At 34.3% G+C, this 21,811-nt stretch overlaps 1 protein-coding gene and 2 long non-coding RNA genes across 7 annotated transcripts in view; 2 read left to right on the top strand and 1 right to left on the bottom strand.

Moving 5' to 3' along the window:
- LOC143446604 (uncharacterized) overlaps positions 1-21,811 on the top strand; it is a 31,633-nt gene that overhangs the window by 7,547 nt on the left and 2,275 nt on the right. Inside the window, exons 4-23 of one of the 5 annotated variants that reach the window (XM_076946319.1) lie at positions 4,262-4,450; positions 5,225-5,382; positions 5,459-5,591; positions 11,240-11,545; positions 11,690-11,965; positions 12,525-12,641; positions 13,732-13,817; positions 14,826-15,060; positions 15,166-15,219; positions 15,486-15,530; positions 18,657-18,737; positions 18,878-18,982; positions 19,061-19,168; positions 19,241-19,354; positions 20,138-20,257; positions 20,389-20,493; positions 20,568-20,690; positions 20,804-20,902; positions 21,016-21,111; positions 21,373-21,422. In XM_076946319.1, the coding sequence (XP_076802434.1) occupies positions 4,262-4,450; positions 5,225-5,382; positions 5,459-5,591; positions 11,240-11,545; positions 11,690-11,965; positions 12,525-12,641; positions 13,732-13,817; positions 14,826-15,060; positions 15,166-15,219; positions 15,486-15,530; positions 18,657-18,737; positions 18,878-18,982; positions 19,061-19,168; positions 19,241-19,354; positions 20,138-20,257; positions 20,389-20,493; positions 20,568-20,690; positions 20,804-20,902; positions 21,016-21,111; positions 21,373-21,422 (2,600 nt within the window). The remainder of the gene's footprint in view (positions 1-4,261; positions 4,451-5,224; positions 5,383-5,458; positions 5,592-11,239; positions 11,546-11,689; positions 11,966-12,524; positions 12,642-13,731; positions 13,818-14,825; positions 15,061-15,165; positions 15,220-15,485; positions 15,531-18,656; positions 18,738-18,877; positions 18,983-19,060; positions 19,169-19,240; positions 19,355-20,137; positions 20,258-20,388; positions 20,494-20,567; positions 20,691-20,803; positions 20,903-21,015; positions 21,112-21,372; positions 21,423-21,811) is intronic. The other 4 variants (XM_076946320.1, XM_076946321.1, XM_076946322.1 and 1 more) reach the window with 4 other exon arrangements.
- The window catches only part of LOC143446609 (uncharacterized), a 31,196-nt gene that overhangs the window by 3,137 nt on the left and 6,248 nt on the right, over positions 1-21,811 (bottom strand). The gene's annotated exons all lie outside the window — the stretch shown is intronic.
- LOC143446608 (uncharacterized) lies at positions 5,846-9,793 on the top strand. Its single transcript, XR_013113960.1, has 2 exons — positions 5,846-6,056; positions 9,144-9,793. It is a non-coding gene; the product is annotated as an uncharacterized LOC143446608 (long non-coding RNA).

Below are 21,811 nucleotides of genomic sequence, written 5' to 3' on the forward strand. Positions count from 1 at the left end.
TGATGTCCAATCACACCAACTGTAGCATGAAACACAGGCAGAGCAATTGATTTTTGACATCTCAACACCTGAGCAATGCCATGTGCAGCTATGAACCCACTGTTTTTTCCTGAGCCAAAGTTTAACCAAACTTCTTGAAGCCCTGTTTTATTGTACATGGAAACGGTCAGCATCACCACGTCAATGTCAACTGTTCAAATCATCACTTTGTTCAAACCTTGTTTTGCTACGTATGATGCATGAAGTAATAATCTGGTGTCCGCTTCCTCAGGTTTACATGGTCTTAGAAAACTAGTGTCCATTCTTCAGCCACTGTGCAAAGTAGCAACACCTTCACTTAAGAGAATTTATCATGCTGGTTCAGTCTTTCAAAGTTCTGCTTCTTTATCTAAATAGGCCGATGTAAAGAGTTTAAACTTGTCCCTGTTCCTCAAAAATGCCTCCCAACTGGATGAAAGCCTTGTACTTGGCTTTACATGCCTCCTGATACCTTTTCCTCACTGACTGTGAACTTTTGCTTTTAGTGTGCGGCTTGCCTTTCACATATTCTTTAAATAATATCTACATTTTGCAGCATTGCTATATTATAGCTGTTTATGCTATATTGCAGCAATGTTATGTTATATTTGGCTTTTACCAATGCAGTCGCCAATTTTTATAAAGTAAAAAGACTTGCTCTACACATTTTTGAAAGGCACATGAAGGTCCATGTTTGAATTTTGTAACATGCTAATATCAAGAGGCAAGTTTGATTAAGGGTTTAAAGTACTTGCATGAGAAGCTGCCCATGAGGTTTTTATGTCTTCAGATCCATACAACTGTATAAATCACAGGCAGTAGTTTGATTTTTTTTCTGAATGAATGGGACATTTTGAGTGGTTACTGATGAATGTTCTTGCTCCTGGTTCTCATCAGGTGGATGTTGGAGAAGAAATGTCTCGTGAAGAGATCTTTGGGCTGTATTTGAGCTGGGTTTGTGATCTATAATGTCCATGATGCTGGTAGTAAAGACACCATGACAAAGTTTCGAACGACAAAGAACACTTTATTTTTTAAACTGAGCACACACACTTTCCCCATTCAATGCATATTGACAGTACCCTGCTATAAGAAACAGAAAGCCCAAGGTTATAGGGTTCCTTAACACTAGCAGTACCAAGATTTTTCACTATCTAAAACAACCAAACGGTCAAAGGTGACCGTTGTTTCGAAATACCGTTTTTATTTGTTGTGTACGTTATAGCGTTTCGCGTGCGGTTTAGGCTTTTAATTCAAAACTTGCTTCAAACTTTATGCATTTACTACGTTTACTATAGCATTTGTTGACCTATTTTCATGATATGTAAATGATAAGTTGTAGAAAAACTTGCCGACGAAACAGTTTGCACTTAGTCACCTCTTGTTAAACTATGTAAGCATTGATGCACGCTAAATCAAGGACATTGTAAGTAACTGCAGCAGGCTATCACCGTGTACCAGTTTTGCATGTGTGAAAGCTTGACATTTGGTCAAGGATATCAACTCCTACTATGCATTAGGAAAGTTATTCTTTTCAATATGGGGTAACAATCTTATGGTAACAACAATGGTAGTTACCAGGCGCAAGCTTGTAAAGTAATTGTCCATGGTTACATTATAACCTTTCTTCAAATATTGTTGTAATACTCCCCTTTCAAGTTGAAGTCCTATAAAACATTCAAGTTCTTCCAGTGTTACGGTAAAACTGGCACTGGTCTTTTGGCCGTGTACTTTCGTATGATACGTAACATAGGTTCATCTATAAACAATCTGAACGCTGTTATAGGTTTTTATGCTTCAATGCCTTGAATTTTGTACAATGTGGGCCCACATTTTGGTCTAAATATGTTTTCAGTGGCTGCTCTTCCTCTTCTGTAATTCCCTGTAATATTTGTCCATTGAAATCCCGTATGAGCAGACCACAAACCCTACTAACGCTATCATCCACAATATCTGGTGGCGAAGAAGTTTGGTCAATTTCAACAATCTCATTGTAACTGCTCAGTTCCCAACACCAACATCAAATACTGAAACTCGTTACTGGTATTATGGAGGAGAGCTGGACAGTGGAAGTGGTGCTCAATTTTACACAGGATTATTTGGATGTGACCCTCCAGCTCCAGGCACATATAACAGCATCACTTGCATTGAACAAACAATTGATGGAACAATTCACATAATAACAATATTGACAATCTCTCAACCACTTGTTGCTTGGAATATAAATAGTGGGGTGCATAATTTCAACCAACATACCAGACCCTGTCAATAGAACTGTGCAAAGTAAGTGTTGGGCTATTGATTGCCTTTTCTATTTTATTCAAAGAGTGTCAATAAAACAATAGTCCAGTATATTTACTTTTGACTTTGCCTTGACTTTTGTTTTTGTTGGGACTCTGAGAGTTCTATAACATTATGGGAAAAAATTAATGCAATAAAATATTTAGGCAAAATTGATTTCAAATTGTGAAACTTTCAAAAAATGGCTAAATTGCAAAATGGAAACTAGGCAAATGGCAAACTTGTTAACCGGGCCAGTGTCAGATTTTAGTGGGTATCAAATTTTGAATTGAGATGCCCACTGGGCGCCCATTGTTTTTTAAAGCTTGGTCTTCACTGCACAATGAGGTTGCCTATGTGACTGGTGTCTGGATAATGCTACTGTTTAACACTAGAAAGACCAGCGATCATTTTTGACCGATTTACAGTTTTCTTTTCTTTATTACGGCCTTGTCTGTTAAAATTGGATCTTGGTCACCTTGTGAGCTTTCCTAACTTTACTAGTGGTGACAGGAAACAAAGAAATTGAAGGGACACAATTTCCAGAACGATCATTGAAGCAATATAAGCTGCTTAAAGAGACCAATGGTCCGACCAGCTGCATGCTTTTCTTACTGTTTTTCCCTGGCAGCCAGACATTATTAAAACAATGCAAGCGAGATAGCAAATTACTGTTTCACTCCCTTTTGTTCTTTTGTCACAAAAAGAGCAGAGCTACTGGGAAATTTCAGATCTATAAAACTGCATGGTTCATTATATCTGCTGGCAGATTAAGGTTAGTTTGCCAGAGCCGGGCATCCGACTTGTTCGAGGGGCACCCATTTTTACTGAGCCAGGATTCCTAAGGGCATCCCTTTACTAAAAACAGTTAAGGGTAATTGGTACACGTTGCATTAAAAGTGTGACATTTGCTTTAATTAAATCTATATCTCGTTTTTTCTTTCGTGAGATAGTTTGTTTCTTAAAGTCTTGACATGCGTTGTGTGCCGGGTATAATGCCTGCAGTTTAACCAAAAATGTTTATGGCAATGACAAAAACGGCAGTAACACTTTTTGTCTATTTTTTGCTACAAATTTTAAGCTCACATTTATTTTAAAACATTGCTTAAGTTGTTCTATCAAACACTGCTTTTTTCCTGATCTTGCACAACGAACGTTGGTTGCTCAAAAACCACAATTTGTTGTAGCGCGAAAATGTTTGTCACATGCAAACTAAGTATTTATATTGCTTAGCAAAATTACCTATTAATCACTATTGTGTCATTTGCACGTATACTTTGATGATGGTTAAGTCTGCAACGAGTTCAACCCAACTGACAATTAGCTTTGCTGGCTTACAGCTCCACATTATTAACACAGCCTCAATTTTGCAATAACATAAAAGAAGAGACAATTGTGCACAGCTATGTAGTTTGAAAGGTTAACACAAGGTCAAACACGCTTTCCTTCTATTTGTTGTAGTCATCACTGCCAAATTAAAAGTCATCAATTGTTGCAGTTACTCCGGATTTTTAAAATAATAAAAAAGAAAATAACGCCTAATTGCTGAGTCATTGCCTACGAGTTTTCCTATGAGCATAAGACACAGTTGGACTGTGTTTCGATCGTCAGTGACAAAATACGGTATATTGATCTTTACTGCACGACATTACTGAATGCGCCTTTGAAAACTAGCTTTTGACCTGCTGTTTAAAATTTAATTACTACATCGTTAGTTAGCAAAAGTTTTTGTTTAACTGTAAATCAGGTAATCAATTCATAATAACAGGACTGGTTAGAAAAGATATGGTCCCCTTCCGCTTTGTAGATGCTTAACGGTTATTATTTCTGATTTTAAGCATTTCTTTGATTAGATTCAGATCTCAGTCAAGATTAATTAGTCATATGTATGATGTGATTAATGGTTAGTATTAATAAAATTCCTGTACCATTCATATTTAAGAATCCATTAAAATCAATACAGATTGTCCATCATCTCTTTCCTATGATGTTGTGATTACGTCATCATCTCAAACATACCAAGCCAGTGGAATGTTCAGTTGCCCGACAGGAGATTTATTTTACTCAAATGGAACTGCACTGCCATCTAGTGACACAACATGCTTAGCTAATGCCGAGTGGAGTGGCCAGGACAATTTACAATGTTGGATGGGTGAGTATTTAGTGAGTTTTATAATCAGAATGAATTGCAATGTTGGAAAAATAACAAACTTTGGGCATTTAATTGCAGTGAAATGCTAGCCCTTATTTACTAGTCTGGTAGATCACAAGCTTTATTTTGCGTCTCGACTACTGTACTAAGAAGTTATAGGTCGATGTACACCTTTTCGGTCAAAAAATAAATCGCCCTAATCATGATACATTTAAAAAAATCCATATCGACAATTTATACCATTTTTCACCATTTCTAATCCAAAAACATTAAAATACCTCAAAAACAAGAGCCAATTGTGAAAAAAACTACCTTGTTTTTGGATTTAACGACCCAAACAAACCTCTAAAGCGAAGAAACATTTCCAGGAGAAAAAAACTGTGTTGACCAGTGTAATGAAAGCAGCAGTATCATGATGTCATTCCCAGTGACACCATAGTTGCAGAGTTTTCTTTATCCTTGTGTTTCTTGCCAGTATATAATATAAAAATAATTGGCATTTGTGCTGTGATAAGGCAGACATCATCTTTTTTATTTTCGATATAATCAATGAGGACAAGAAAGAAAATTCAAAAATTGATTTGCAATACAGTAAACTGGACTTTGGTCAAGTTAAGAGGTTTTTTCGTCAAATTGGTTGGGTTAGGCTAAGCTGGCACACCATCCTGATATTATAACTTAGTACGCGCTTGCTTTTTTATTATTCTACATAACCTACTTTACTGGAGTTTTTTCAAAATACTTTTTCTTCTAAATACCATTCATTTCAAACAGCACCATCGGTGACACTTGTAAGCAGTTCAATTGATGGCAATAAACTGACTGTGATTGAAGGAAATGATTTGACTCTGACTTGTAATTACGATGACGTCATTCCTGCTGGAGATACTTCTCGATTCTATATTGGAGGAAATCGTAACACTATGAATCAGGTAAAATGGTCAAAGTTTGTGTTGATTGAATCCATTTATATTTATTCAAAAAAATGATTGGTGTTTACTTTCAAAGGCAGAGCCATTTATATTGTCCCCCATACAAAGAAGTGACAACAACAAGATAGTCCTGTGTCAGGCTGTTACTAATTATACTGATCTCTATCCTGCAAGTGGAAGATCATCAAACTATACTTTGAATGTCCTATGTGAGTATGGCAACAAAAAGTTAAATCGTTTTGTTTTATCATCTATGTATATATTAGGATTTACTCAGTCTGTCTGTAAGTCATAAACCAGAAAGGCTTTTTAACGGCGCAGTCCACAGACATCAAATTTTCAGAAAAGATGTGATCGATAACCGGAAAGATTATACCACCTGTGATTTTGTATCGACTCCCCGAAGACTGCACCAAAAGCATAAACCGGCCTCATGGCCCTTCTCTCCTAGGTGAAGTAGCAATCTAGCGCAGGACTGCGCCAGCCAATAATTCACAGGGCATAAAAGTACGTGTATGCAATGCGGGAAACGTACTTGCTACTATTATGAAAAAGGAATACAGTATTTTTAATTGTAAGCTACACTATTGCCAGTTTGCAACATTTCTACCCTGCAGAGTTTGGTACAGGCACACTCAATACTGCTTTTCATGAGCTTCAGTGCCGCACTTAAGGTACGTTATTTTGCACTTGGTTTGGTCTGTATTTCATGGCAGGATTCGTTAACATCTCGGGTATTACAGAGGTGCTAAATTAGGTTTGCAAGTGTGCACCTATTCAATCTTTCTTCATTGCATTTTTAGACTAATAATTGCAAACATAGATTGTAAATCAATTTATTTGTGGTCTTGCCAAAACTACTCCTAGTCAAATATATATACTATGTAGATGGCCCGACATCCGCACATTTCCATTTGATAAAATGATTCCTTTTGTTTATGTTTGTCTGCCCAGCACCAGCTACTCCTCAAGAAGCGCAATTTATGTTAATCCGTCGTGTTCCAAAGCATCATCTTTGTTACCTCCCGTTGATTAAAGTAACATCGTTGATGCGTTATCTGTTCTCCCTACTAAATCGCCAATCTGTAACAACAGGCCACGTAATGTACCTGTATGTACAGTAAAAAAGCCAATTTGAAAAATTTAACACCCAACCATAAACCTTAAAACATGACCTTAGTGTGTTTATTTCCAACACTTACTGTTATTGTTAAGCGCTGTCCTAAGGTAGGTTATGTCATTGTTTAATTGAATTTGCCTACACATCGCATATTCGGTCAGACTGGGAACTGTGCTGTCACAAGGGCATGTGATTTGAAATTTGTGAGGTTTCAATAATGCTTGTCTGCTGGTTTTGCTTTGCAGGGTAGGGCATGTATATGCTCAATTTTCTCGCTTGTTGTCGCTGTTAAACAAAAATGGATTCTTGGTTGGGAAAAGGAATGTCTCGTTGTATTACAAATGTTTTAATTGTTAAAATCGACTTACCATAATTCGAGTAATATCAAAAAGTTCAACAAATTTCAGTCCAGTTTTTATGCCAACCCCAAGCTTATGCGTGTTTTTCCCTCATTTTCTATCCAAAACGGTCAGAGAGAAAGGTCCTGGGGCTGTTTTTTGAACCCGGTACCCCCGAGGGTTCATCAAAAGTCAAAGGGCATTATAATCTTTTCAGTTATTAGTGTTACGTTCTGTAAAAATTTGGCATCTCTCGAGATCCCGCCGTTAAAAAGCCTTCATAGTTTTTGACTTACAGACAGACAGGGTAAATATAGATATAGACAGATAAGCTACGTAGACTTGGGTTTGTATTCCCTTCCTATAGTGATGGTGGTGAACAAGTCGCTACAGTGAGGTAGCGAATCCCTTTGCTAGGTACCACGACTGAAAAATGGCCACATAAGGTTATATACCATTCCAACCAATTTTTGTGTGGAGGTAAATTTAAACCGTTTGGCGGCTATGTAAGTTAGAATGTCAATTTATAAGGCAATTCCAAAAGAACTTTTTATCAGAGAATTTAGAAGCAAGATAACCCACTTAAGGTTCGTTATTTTGCACCTAATTTGTTCTGTATTGCATGGCAGGATTTGCTGAGAAGGGTGTGCAGACACGCTTGGTATAAGCTTTATACATCTTCGCATTAAGCTTTGATCATAGTGAACATTCAAAGGCTCTGGAGTCAAGAGTTATTATTTTATTTTGAAACTAATTGATAGTTTCTCAAAACATACAGTTTGCAAGTTGGTTATCGCAAATTATAATTTAAGAGTACAAAGCGTTTACAAAAGACGTTAATTAACTATTTACAAAGTGTATTCCCTGACATAGGCACTGTTCTGTAGAAAGGGTATTAAAACATGGCATTAAAACATCTAGTTAGTTCCAGTTAATAACCTGCACTTGAATGTTTCCCAGAAAATTAAAAAAAGTAGGTTTTACCTCATTAAATGCGGTATATACAGCAGGAGTTCCAATAGCATATTGTTGCTTCACTTGCTTGTTAGTTAACACACTTTTGCTGGTGGATTAGCATTGCTTAAAAACCTTCTAAAATACCTACTCAGAAATGCTTTGTCATTCTTTTTTTTGGTAATGTGGCTTGGTTTTGAACTTACTGCAAAGCCGGAAGCTATGCAGTCCCTAGTTTGACTGTTCATGACCATGTTCAGGTAGGTTTGATTAGCGCTGGGTGTAATCACCATTATTATTTACATGATTCATAATTGTAACTATAAATTGTGCACTTACCATTACTACACCAAAGTGTTGTAATAAGTGCAGAAATATGTATATTAATAATACCAAATAACTAACATATTTATGACTCACAAACGTCTTTTATTTGTCCCCCACAATTATGGCAAAAATTAAGATGTTAGAATGACATCACAGCAGTCAAAAGCAGTTTAGCATTCCTTTCACTGTCATGATTTTTGGGCCAAGTTATGCTGAATATTAGTATAAGTAATACTGGAATTTGGTTTCTAGGTGTTAAACATAAATCTATCATCAGTTTTCATAAACTTGTTTTCAAAAGTTATGGTTCTAAGTTTCTTTAGCTTCACTATCACAAAGGTGTAAAATCTTCATAAGATTTAGCAGCCGAGGTCAACTTAAAACTGGCAAGTGTGTATAACAATTCTATATCTTCCTTCCTAGCAGTGACACTTAGTTCCTGCAGCATTGCTTGTGGTGGGAATAAGTCCGATGCTTTTTGGACACACTTTGTAATATGGTTTATATATTTTTTACTGTTTTCGTGCTTGCTATGTACCAGTAGGTATCATTGTGAAACTAGAGTTAAGTTTAAACTGCGAATGTCTTACTGCTCTGCCACTTCTGCATACGTAGTACATTGAAGATTTGATTCTAGGCAGTTTTTTGGTTTGATTACACCCAGGATCAAATGAAACGAGAATTTGAGAATAAGTAACTATAAGATTTGAGAAAATGCAAACTTGAAGTATAGGCTACATGAGGTTCCCTCTGTATATAATGTTTAATCAGGATTTGTAATTGCACTTGGTAATCTCCAATGCAATGATAGTTTGGTGAGAGTCGCACCCAGTTGGTTTTTTTATACTCGTCAGGAAAAAGGGTGTTCAAAACAAAACTTGTTATTGAAGCCAAACATTATGCGTTATTGCAATGGCTTGGTACTTGTACTCTGGTTTAGCCCACTTGTCTTGCTTGGTCATAGCACAATTTTCAGTCTGTTACATATTTGAAATTTTGCCGTTTGATCTTTTTTCAACTAGATGTACCTGACACAGTTAACATCACAGCAGTGCTTACTGACTTCACAATACCTGCAGAGAATGGATATCTTTTAAGATCAGATGAAAATCTCACCATGCAGTGCATATATAGTGAAGCAAATCCATCTCCAACTTGTATTTTTACACTTTGTATGGTTGGGTCAAATACAATCAGCTCAGTCAGTGATTGCAGCATAAGTTATGACATTGACCAATCAAGTCTGGTCTTTTGCACTGCTAGAAATAAAGTTGGTTCCAGGTCAAGTGACAATCAAACCATCACCGTGGTTCCAGCTCAACGTCAGTGTATTTTCTTGCTTTGGTTACACTGTAGTATATTTCACCAGGATTAGGCATACAGCAGGTTTCAAAAGTTAAAAACTACTGTAAGAATTACACTTCATTATGCAGTAGTAGCATTAACCTGAAGATTTGGTCAAGGTATTCTTCACTTCAATGTGGATGGGGCCAATGTGACTGACAACAATGCGACATCATATCTTGGCAAAAATGTTACTTTTTCATGCAGCATTGGCTTCAGTGATGAGCTGAAAACCTCATTTTACTTTTTTCATGAAAGTAATAATATCGGCAGTGAACAGTCTTTTGACTTGACATTGCAACCTTCCGATACTGGGAATTACTCCTGCACAAGCATGGATAGTTTTGGAAATTACAGCGCATCAATATATCTTGATGTTCTATGTAAGTGAGAAGTTCCTGTGGCGTGCAGTAGGTTACCATTTATTTTGCTTGACTTCATAATTCTTTCTTTGTGTGTAAAATATCTGCATGGCATTGCATTGGAGGTTTAGTTGTCAACATCAATGAAATGAGCACATTATCACAATAACTTGGTATAGTACACATAGCTGCTCATATATATGTGTGTGTCTCAATATATGCTGTTTTGTGTTTGTTTTGCAATTAAAGTTGACCTATGTTTATATATGCTTTACCACCCACTGTTATAGTAATTAATCAATGTTCAGATTATTATTAATCTTTTGTGTAAAAAGATAAATTAGAAAAGTTATTATTTTTATTGCATAGAAATATTCTATTATTAATAACATTGACAACATTTAATATGTTTCTTTTATTTACTGACTTCCAAGCCCTTAGCAACTGAGCTGGAAATTTTTGTTACGGTTTTGTTTCATTAATCATCCAATTTCTTATTAATAAGACTATTTGATTTTTTTTCGGTAGGTTCTGAACAACGTGAGTTGCCATGTTCAATGCAATGTTCAATTTTACACTAATTCCGTGAACTTGTATAGCGCATCCAGATTCACTAAAAATGTTGTAATTCGATTCTTAAGGTTTATTCAGTATGCAGCACTTTATGTATTCCTGTTCACGAATGCAATGACCGTGGTTTTAATGCAAATGAAGTCAGCATAAGGAATGTTCTCTTTTTTGGGTTTTGATTTCTTCCTAGCTTACGCTTTGGCGTGCGTTGCATGTTTAATTTGGTATTTCTTGTAGTTATAAAGTGTGCTTCATCACTTTATTTTCCATAATTTAGTAGCAGTGTTTATACAGAAATAGAAGTCCAGCACTTCACACAAAGTCACACAGATACGTCTAATAGCCTAAAAAATATTAATAACTTTTTCACTTTGGCACACTCAGAGAAACAAACTCAATGATTTTGTTTGACTTTATATTTTCTCGCACTTCCAGTGGAATTCAACTCGAAATGTGCAGTTGTCAATAGTTTTATACAGAACGTTTACGCATGATAACTTTTACCAGTTCTTTGTGGTTCACTCTGAAAACATGATGCTATTATGCATGATGATATCTCTACTATTTTAATAATAGAACATATTGTGATAACTGTTCGCCTTTCATATTTTTCATGAAAAATAAATTCAATATATCAACAAACATTATGCTTTAACTATTATTCAGTTTCAAGTAATTGATGATGCACTAGATGTGATGCTTATTAATATTGGTCCAATCATTTGCCTGTGATAGTTTTAGAATTAATTCAATGTTACTTGGTTTGAATTTTTGCTTTTTGTTGATTTAATTTTAATAGATCTTTTGTGTCATTTCTATTAGAATCTTATGTATTTTAACAGATATTTCAGAGTCGATTGCTAACAAGATAGAAACATCCCAGTTTGTGATTAAAGCATCAGAAAGCAACTACCTGCTAAGATCAGATCAACAACTCACAATGAATTGCACTCCAAGTGATGCAAACCCACCAGCAACTTGTAGTTGGCAACTGTGCTCAGATTCAAGATGCCAGACACTCACCTCAGATGGTGGTTGTCTTATCACTGTTAATCTTAATGCATCAAGCACTGTGACTTGTACTGCTGGTAACAGAGCTGGCAATATATCAAGTGCAGAGCAAACTGTTGATGTGGTTCCAGTTGAAAGTAAGTTGACTTTTGAAATATGAAGTTGGTGAAAGTTATATAACAAAGCATGTAATAGATATGAAGCAAATGGAGATTTATATTTTCTTGCAAAATTGTTGCTGTTAGAGCATAACATCACTACAACATCTGTTGTAATTTCAGGACAAGTTCTTTTCAATGTCAGTGGCAACAATGTTGCAAATGATGGCAGCATTAACTCAACAACTTATCTTGGAGAAAGCATCATGATGTATTGTAGTGTTCCATACGAAAATGAACTGAGCATCACCTACAGCTTAAAGTTACCAAATAACTCTGCTGTAGCACAGTCTTCAATACAATTTCTATCAGTAAGTCGTTTTGACACTGGAAGTTATGAATGCCACACAAATGATCAGTTCGGGAACTTCAGTGCAGCCATTTACCTGAACGTTATCTGTAAGTTCTGATGAAGTGTTAAAATTTTTGTGAAATGTTTATTCTGTTACTATAATAATCATAATGTATCGTTAATTGATGCACTTTCAATTATTAATTAATGCAACTGCAATTACTGCAACTGTTTTTATGCATTTAAAAGCAAAACAAGTTGAATTTGATCTTTTTATAACTGTGTATTGTTATGAGATTTTTAGTTATTGTTGATATTGCAACTGTGTATGCTTTCAATAAAAAAACTTGTGGATTTACTTGCTACTTGCTTGCTTCGTAAATAGGCTTAGTTACTTCTGTTTAAACAATCAAATTGTTCATATTTGCATGGTTGTAATAATCTGCGTGTTAAGGTAGCAATAAAGAATTATTCTTAAGAATGCATGTTTCAGCCATTTATGCAAAAATTTCAAACTTTGTACAACAAAACAATCTGCACTTTAATGTGTTACTGGTGAAAAATTCAATAGACCATGAAAACAATTTAAAACTGATCTTAGAACATATAACTTGGCTTATGCTTTTCATTTTTAATAATCTTATATAATGAAAATTATGTTTCCAGACGCTGCAACACAGGATGAGATTCCAACCTGTAATTGGAATTTGAATGAAACTGGAATTTGCTCCGTTGTGTTTTTCTCAAATCCAAATTCCCAGTTTGTATCATTAAGCAAAGGTGGTAAGTTACGCTATTTGTTATTCTTTTAAATATTTTAGCAAGTTTGAATTTCAAATAGATTTTTTTGCAGTGTGTTCTTAATCTTGCGCTTTTTGGCATGTGATGCATTAAAGAACATTAGATTCAAAATTAAGATTTAAAATTTAATTTTAATTTGTGGTTGCTTATTATTTAAATTTTGTAATCACATGATCAATCCAGCTGCGTCAGTTATTTGCAGTCCAATACAAACAATTATGACTTACCATTTCTAAAATAAGATAAATGTTTATTGACAGATTTATCAGACTCCGACATTGCTACTGGAGGATAAAATAATTGTTCGTTTAGTTGCAACACACAATATTAGCTTTTTTGTTTCACATCTACCTTTGCTACTTTGTATCCTTGTGTCCTATGTTGCACAACATTAAGTTTATAAACATTTATATTTAAAGGGTGAACTTTAAAATTTTTAAATTTTTCAATACGCAGTTTGGAGCTTTAACTTGTACATTCTCAGGAAGAATTTACGTATTTTCCGATTTAAACATGTATGAGAGCGAACAAGAACGCGATGGCCATATGGCATTAACAAATTATTATCATGTACGATGTTATTGCATTGATGAGCATTCCAATTTCCAACGCATCCACTTCAAGCCCATTTTTTTACTTCACTCCACCCACCTCTGTTGTGGATTTAGGAATTGCCTTCACTTAAACATGTGCACTTTTCTATGCATTACAGGGCAATTGTCTCATTGTTTAATGCTATTTCTTTGCTTGCAGAAGCGAAAGTAGCCATTTAGTGAAATCTATTTTCCTGCCATATACCTCTACTTACTGATGTATAAAATCTACTGATTATTACCATTGTAATCTACAGTTGTCATAAGTAATAATATTTAAACCAATGTAAGAATTATTTCCTGCAAAACCCACTGGCTATCTTTGCCAGGCAGTGGGTCTTGAAGTTTTGATAACCTTGAAAATGATGTATTAGTGACATATATTAATACATTTGTTTGGTAATCCAGCCCATGGTTGGTGCGTTGTTGACAAGGGTTTCATGTATTGATGGAATTATTTGCTGCAATTTATTTACTAGAACAAACAGTGGCAAGTGATGGTTCAATGACTATAACACCAACTGGAGATCAAGGCCAACAAACTTTCACATTCAACCGCACAAATGTAAGTAATTGAGTTATTTTGCACAAATTTGTTTAAATTAGTCTAGTTCAGTACCATATTCCATTTATCGAGAATCAGTTTTGGTGCAAAAAATCAACACCCATCTGGTCATTATTATAAAACATTAATAAAATCCATTGGTTCACGTATCCTTTTCTTGCCTTCTCCTTCCTAATGTAACCATAAAGATAAGCGCACTGCATGCAGTCTCACCTTATCAGAACGTGTTAGTCAGGTTATTAGTTTTAGGCAAATAACTTGTTTCAGCAAGCTCCATGCTGGCAAGTTTATATATTTAATTATCTACAAATTTTTAAAATGTTTTGCATAATGAGAAGCAATAGCATTCATATTGCTTAAGCCTATAAGTTTGAAGGTCATTTGTGTTGGCCCATCCAAACCCAGGCGATTCATTATAAAATACCTTATTTTCCTGTAATGAAATAATCGTTTTTGCTAACAGTGATACTCACTTTGCAATTTTTGCCGTCTTTGCAGATTTTATGCTCATTTTTGTGAGCAGGGATTTCGTACTGAAATTTGCAAGTTACACATTTAGTTGTCGCTGCTGTTTATAACCCTTGTTGTTGACACATGTATTTAGGTATAACCTTTTACACAAGTATAACCTATTGGCTATAAAAAGTGCATACATGCAAGAAACTAATAATTGGAAAGTTTTCAAGAAGCTCGGATATTATACTCGACTTGACAATGTATGTTAAACACCATAAAATTGGAGTTACTTTTTCGGTCATGCTGCCACCATTTGACAGCTGTTTTCATTTTTTCTTCAGCTAGATACATTTGAAGCCAAATCAGCTGGCTTTTACAGTAGAGACACAATTTACCTCAAACAATAATTTCAGGTCATCAGTTGCTCACAGTTATCACAAGATTATGTTATCATGAAAACAAAATATCATCTAGACATACACCAAACATTAACTCCATGTCATGGTTCATGTGATTGATATTGGCACAATTAAGACAATAACATTTCTCCAGGTAGAAAATTCAGATGTTGGAAGATACAATCTCACTGTGAAATCTTCAAGTAGCAGTTTATTCCCGAATAGTGTTTTATACTTTAACATTGTCATTGAGGGCAATGGGGGACCACCCGGCACTTCTGGTCTCTCCACTGGTGCAATTGCTGGGATTATTGCTGGTGTTGTGATGGTCATTTTATGTGCAGCTGGTTATGGTGTTTATAGATGGAGAAGAGGATCTCAGAAGAAAAGTTTGTTTATTTTCTTCGATTTGTTGATAATTTGTTTAAAGTCTTGCAAAGCTTCCTTATGTAATATTATAACCTCTTCACGCTGCATTGTTGTTATGTACGCAGATGGAAGTCCGTCCAATGAGCCATATCCTAATGGAAGTGACAACCATGCAGAAGGTAATGCGGCAGTTGAAATAAAACTTCCAAAAACAAAATGTTTGAAAAGTGTTTGAAAGTGGTATTCAAATAGTTTTACTGTTTTTGTTTTCACAGCCTATTGACAAGTGCATAATTTCTTATTTTTTAATTTTATTATTATCGAACCTACATGTTTGATTGTAACTACTGTTATTGATACTGTCATGCAAACAGAATAACAGCCATTTTTCTTTTTTAGCAACTTTTATGTTTTGTTCATGTTAAGTTTCATTTAATTTTTGAAGGTGGAGGCACTACTCACTCAAACCCTGCATTTAATGGAGATCCAGGTAAGTTATTTTTCAACTTATGTTGATTAATAGAATTTTAGAAATATTTCAAATGTACTAAAACATATAATGTAGCCTCCATTGATGACACTCATATTATATTGTTTATTCTTTGCCATTGAAAAATAAAAAACGATTTAAATTTATACGAAATGTAACTTTAGAAAAGTAGAACTTCACTAGTGTTCAAAGATGTCCTAACATAAAGTTATGGTTAAGCAGGTTAGAGCCAGATTTAGAAAACACAATGCAAGATTTTGCATTTTTTGTTTGACTTAATGTCTTGTAAAATTCAGCGGTATGTTGTGTCTTTGCGTAATTGTAATAAAAGATGTTGCTTTGTAAGGATTGACTGGCGTCAATGTCTAATATTATAACTATCCGTAATTTTGTGTCACATGTGAAGTGAACTGTAATTTTACATTGCTTGTTTTACAAACAATCTTTGATCGACGGAAAGTTTTGTTTAATGTACCCCTACTAGAAAATTATAGTGCCAAATACGTTGATCACATTGCAATAAAAAGTTGTTAGGATTTGTACCAACAGTTTTTATTTTATAGGAAAGTCGCTCCGCTGTGCCTTAAATATTTTATAAATAAATCCATTGACTATTTTATGAGTGAAGTGTCTAAATAATTAAATAGCCTAAATTTAGTAAATGATCGTTATTGGTCAATCATTTTGATCTGGCCATTGTAAACGTAGCACGAGAGTTTCATAATTCGGACTATGACTAAGTATATCATACTTATCCAAGCTATGACTTAGTTATGATTCTTTGAAAAATTGTTATGGTATTGGTTGAAATGATGACGATATTTTTTGTTACATTACTGTTTGATCTACTTTATGTTGTATGTATGTTGGTGATTGCCACCTGATTTGTATTGTCAGGATTTTGTTTAATTGACAGATAGTGAGCTTTGTACCAAAACAACGATTTATAATTATAATCAATGTGTTATTTTTTAAAGCTGATAATGGTATTCTTTGTTGGCAATGGCAATGTGTTTGTGTGATTTCGAATAAGTGATTTGTAATAATAAGTGGTACTTGACTAATATCGTAGATAGATAGATAGCTCTTTTGAAAAGTGACTATCTTAGACTAATATCATACTTGTCACATAGACTAGCTCCTTTAAAAAGTGCTCATGCTAGAGTAATTAATTTTTTTTTTTTTTTAATTAGCTCTACCCAGAAACGTCAATGGATAAAACTATAAATCAAGAATTAAAACAATAACATTAAATTTCATAACTAATTACTGTTATTTGGTGATCCAGATGTTTGAGATTCATTTATTTTTCTGCCTAGTTGATTTGTAGTAAAGAGCAAAGTGTTGGGAGTTGCGGCTTATTCGAAAAATAAATGTTAGAGCCAAGAAACTAGCAATTATTTCGTTTACAAATGTTTCCAGTCATACTTGATTCATTAATAACTTGTTACCAACGTGATATGAGCAACGGATGATCGTTGTGAACCATCCATCCGTTATAGAGAGTGATATTGCATAATTATCACCACACAATGGTAATTTTATTCTTGGAATGTGTAATCGATTTTTTTAATCTCATGACTGCTGAACAATGTAATTTTAATATACGAACAAATTACAAAAGACATTTTATAATAAAGAAACTGTATTTTGCTTGCATTGTTTCATGTCGCAACAAACTTTGTCTTTGGTTTTAACTGACCTATTTTCCCTGTTCAAATTCAACTGCCCTGCCATGTTAATATGCTAAGAGTCATTAGTCATTACCAATTTAAAGTGAAATTGTCTTGATACAAATATGTTATGTAACAAACTCAATCACACAAACTAAAGGTAATAGAGTAGTTTTGCAGTTTTGTTAAATAGTAGCTTTTTTGCAATTTTTTGTTAAAAACGCTTTTCTACAAGTTTCCAAAATGTCCGGTGGGTATTGAAGCAGTTTTGGATTATGCTTTCTTTTTTCGAGAGCTCTGCCTTTTCTAATACCTTGTCGAAACTGGTTAACCGCATAGTCGATTTGCCAGGCTATTTTATGCGATTAGCCGGTTCTGTTGTAAACAGTAGCCTAGGTGTTGTCGGAACTTCATCTTACACATTAGCTTGTAAGCAGACTGCTAGACACATTAACTGCTCACGGAATCATCTTTTACAACCCATAACACACGTAATTGAAGTATATATACTGCATGGTTTTGTGATAATAAGGCATTGTTACATATGGTTGTTAGTGAACAACATTTGTAAAAATGAGCGTGCTCAGCCTTCGTGCTCAGCCTATGGTGTTGCTAGGCAAAGTGAGAAATATATGGTTGCGTGTTTTCGGCAATAAAAAAAAGAAATTCTTTATCGATAAAATTAATATCGTGCGTGTCTTCCAGATGTCCTTACAAGTTAGAAAAAAAGAAACAAATCATGCGTGCTTATTCCAGGTGGTTGGTAGTTTTAAAATAACAAAACAATAAATATGTGAGCTTTCTCATTTTTTAACACAGTAACACAAAACAAAATTTCAGAGTCCTGTGCTATATAGCCTTCCTATACTTTTGTGTATATAGATATATATATATACACTATAGTCCTGTGCTATACTAAAAGAACCTTTTTTTGCGATTTTAATTGTTGTTAAATTCATTTACGCCATATTGTCTTGAGTTTGTTATTATCTATTGCGTCATAAGTTAAAACACTGCGAGTTTTTGCGGTTTTCCGGTGACGCTTTTGTGTGCTGGCAAGATTAATTAATATGAACGTTTGGGAATGGAACGGAATGGTTTGGGATTGTGCAATTCATGCGTTTAACCGATTTTGACTATAGCTACATGGTACTGAGAATATAGGACTGTAATCAAATATGCAGCGCAGTAGAAAGATCATGATGTCAAATTTTATAAACCATATTGTCTACTGTAATGTTCAAAGAAATCTTAGGCAAAGTTTAAATGTTTTCTATCAAAATTATGCATTTGTCTTATTTGGTTTTACCTTATTTTCAGTTGGTTTTATATGAGTGAATGAATTTAATGCCGTTTCAGAGTGATGACTGCATATTAAATTGTAACTCAAAAAATTTTGCTTGGTGAAAAATTTTATTTTGTTTATAATATTGGTTTTTCTTGAATTTTATAGAAAAAGAGCTGAAAATCAATCCAATTTACGCATCGGGGGGTCCGACTTATGCTCAAGTTGACAAAAAGAATAAATCCAAAAGTAATATTACTGTCATTTTTTATTTGTTGTTACATTTGCGCTGTTTTAATTTGTTTAAATTGCTACTTTAATAACCTGGTGGTATGTTATGCCTCTTATATGTCTTAATTGTCTATATTTTGGATAAATGTGTCTTTTAGATGCTTCAGGTGATAATTTTAGTGGAAATGGAGCTTCAACTTCCAGAGATCAACCTGGTGCTGCATATGCACAAGTTGATGTTAAGAAGAAAAAGAAGAAGAAAGGTTTGTGGTGACATCTTCTCTCTTATAAATGTACAAGATGTCTGTTGCAGTTTTATTGCAAAGTTAATGTAATTGAAGGTTCCAGTGAAAAAGAGGAGAAAATCAACCCAATATATGAAGCTGGAGACCAACCAGCACCAATAGAAGAAGCTTACGCTGAAGTGGATAAGAAGAAGAGTAAAAAGGGTATAAGTTTTGCTAAAATATTGTAATAATGATTTGGTTTATGATTATTGGGAAATGAATATTGTATGTCAGGTTCAGACGAGAAAGAAGAAAGAATAAATCCACTTTATGGATCATCAGAATCTCCTGACCAGGTTGAAGCTGCCTATGCCGAGGTTGACGTAAAGAAGAAGAAAAACAAGAAAGGTAGAAAGAAGTTTTGTAATTCCTAGGAGATAATAATTACATAGCTACTGCACAAGTTACTTAATACAACCACTTTGAGATCAGACCATCTTGTTGATAAAAACCAAAACCGCTTGTATTTTTTTATTTTGAAACTAATGTTGTTGTATAAAAAGCAAAAAGAAATAGTAATGGAAATAGTTTATCATTTTATCTCAGGTTAAAGATTTTATAATTTTTTTTTTTAATGGAAACGTTTGTTTTAATCCTTCTATAAATATCACCCCTGGGCTATACCCCAAGTTGTAGCAGTAGCATTTCCATGCCTTGTTCACATTGTATGACTTTAAGATGATATTGGTATTTGTCTTACAGTTTAACTTTGGGTTTTCATTAATATGTTCAATCAATCATATTTGGCTGTGCATAAAATAGGTATTCATGTGTTTTTCTAAAACTTATCTTTCATCTCATATACCAAACTGACTGTTAGCTTAATTCTCTATTTCAGCCATGTATTGGATTCAGAATTTTCTTGCACTGTTCTTTCTCACATAACATAGGCCTACTCATCTACACTCGAAATTATTTTCAGTTGTAACTCTTGTTAAAAATTGCTGCTTATCAAGTTATCATATATGCTGTAGAACACTGTATTTCTTCTTACAATATTATGTTTGGTGCTGACAATCAGTGCAATAGAATTAAAGCACGTACTTTATTGCAGTGATTGCGAATTTTCTCCAAACTATACAAAACTTTAAAACTTTAGCCCAGTTATACAATATAAAATGTCTTTTACAGGTTCAAATGAAAAAGAGGAAAAAATAAATCCACTTTATGGATCATCACAATCTCCTGACCAGATTGAAGCTGCCTATGCCGAGGTTGACAAGAAGAAGAAGAAGAAGAAAAACAAGAAAGGTAGATTTCAGATTTTCTTTTAATTTTAATAATTTCAATATTGTAGAAATTTCCATAAACTGGTTGAATGCAGCAGGCTTCATATTAACATTAACTTTATTGTTTTGTTTGTTTTGCCACAATTTTGCCAGGTTCATCAGAGAAAGAGGAAAAAGTGAACCCACTTTATGTTTCATCGGACCAACCTGAACCAACAGAAGCTGCTTATGCTGAAGTGGATAAAAATAAGAAGAAAAGTAAATTGTTGATTTCAAGTCATTAATTGTGTTGTGTGTGGCTCGTGTGTTGAAACGTTCATGTTGTGATTTAGAACAATCAGCGAAAGAAGAGAGAATCAATCCTCTGTATGAAGCATCATCCTCACAAGATCAAGTGGAAGCCGCTTATGCTGAGGTTGATAAAAGCAAAAAGAAACAAAAAACACCTGCTCGGGGTGAATTACCATTTATTTATATTTATACAAAGGTTGTTGTGTTTTCTTGTACAGAATGGACTAATTGTGTTTTGTATAATTCTGTATACGATTGACATATATTAACTACACAGACACAACCCAAGTTGAAGAGGCATCCAATGCAACTTACGCGGACGTAAACAAACCAAAGAAGAAAAAGAAGCCACCACCACCAAGTAGACAGACTACAGGTATGTTAATGAGGTTTTTGGTTTATTTTACTCAGCCAAGAATGTCATTGTTTTCAAGCTTTAAGGTTTTCTCATGTAAATCATTTATCATCAAGTATCTCGTTTCTACACAGATGCAACACAAGTTGAAGAGTCGTCCAATGCAACTTACGCGGAAGTAAACAAACCAAAGAAGAAACAAAAGCCACCGAGTAGAGCAAACAATGCAGGTATGTGATTGAGATTACACTGTACAAGGAAATAATTTCCATAATTAGTCACAGCTCTATTATTTCAAATCCTTCATCTACAAAGACAATTTCTGGCAACTTTAATGCTTCACTGTTCATTGCGCTCAAGAAAATATTATTGGTTTGAGAAAATTTTGCATGTAAAATTTATTTTAATTACATATATCTTGCTTTATTTTATTTCTTACCTACGTAATTGCTTAGCAAAGTTAAAACATTGTAAACTATATTCTTGTGTAGGTGGTGATGGAAGTTATGATGATGTAGACTTGCATGGTTCATCTTCCACTGTAAGTAGTGTGTTGGTAATCAGTAATGCAATAAACCAGGGGTAGAACTTGACAATCAAAAACTTCACAAAGCTGTGTGCCAGTGTCGTTTAAATGCTGCTCTAAAACTAACGATTTATACAATTTCCTGCTAATATTTGCTCAGACGTAAAATACTTTCTGTTTTATGTTGACCTTTACTAAGTCCAAATATTTAATTTAGCCAAAATAGCCTGAACCACAGCACATGCCTAGCAATTACGACGAATCACGTTTGTAAGTAGAATACATGACAGCATTCATGTTAATTTTGTTCATAATTTAAACAAATGCATGTCATAAACAGCTGAGTTTTCTTTGTGCTTTAATTTCCTGCATGCAGCTTATATTAAGTACACGGTCTATTACTT

The sequence above is a fragment of the Clavelina lepadiformis genome, chromosome 2, assembly GCF_947623445.1.
Source record: "Clavelina lepadiformis chromosome 2, kaClaLepa1.1, whole genome shotgun sequence".
Lineage (NCBI taxonomy): Eukaryota > Metazoa > Chordata > Ascidiacea > Aplousobranchia > Clavelinidae > Clavelina > Clavelina lepadiformis.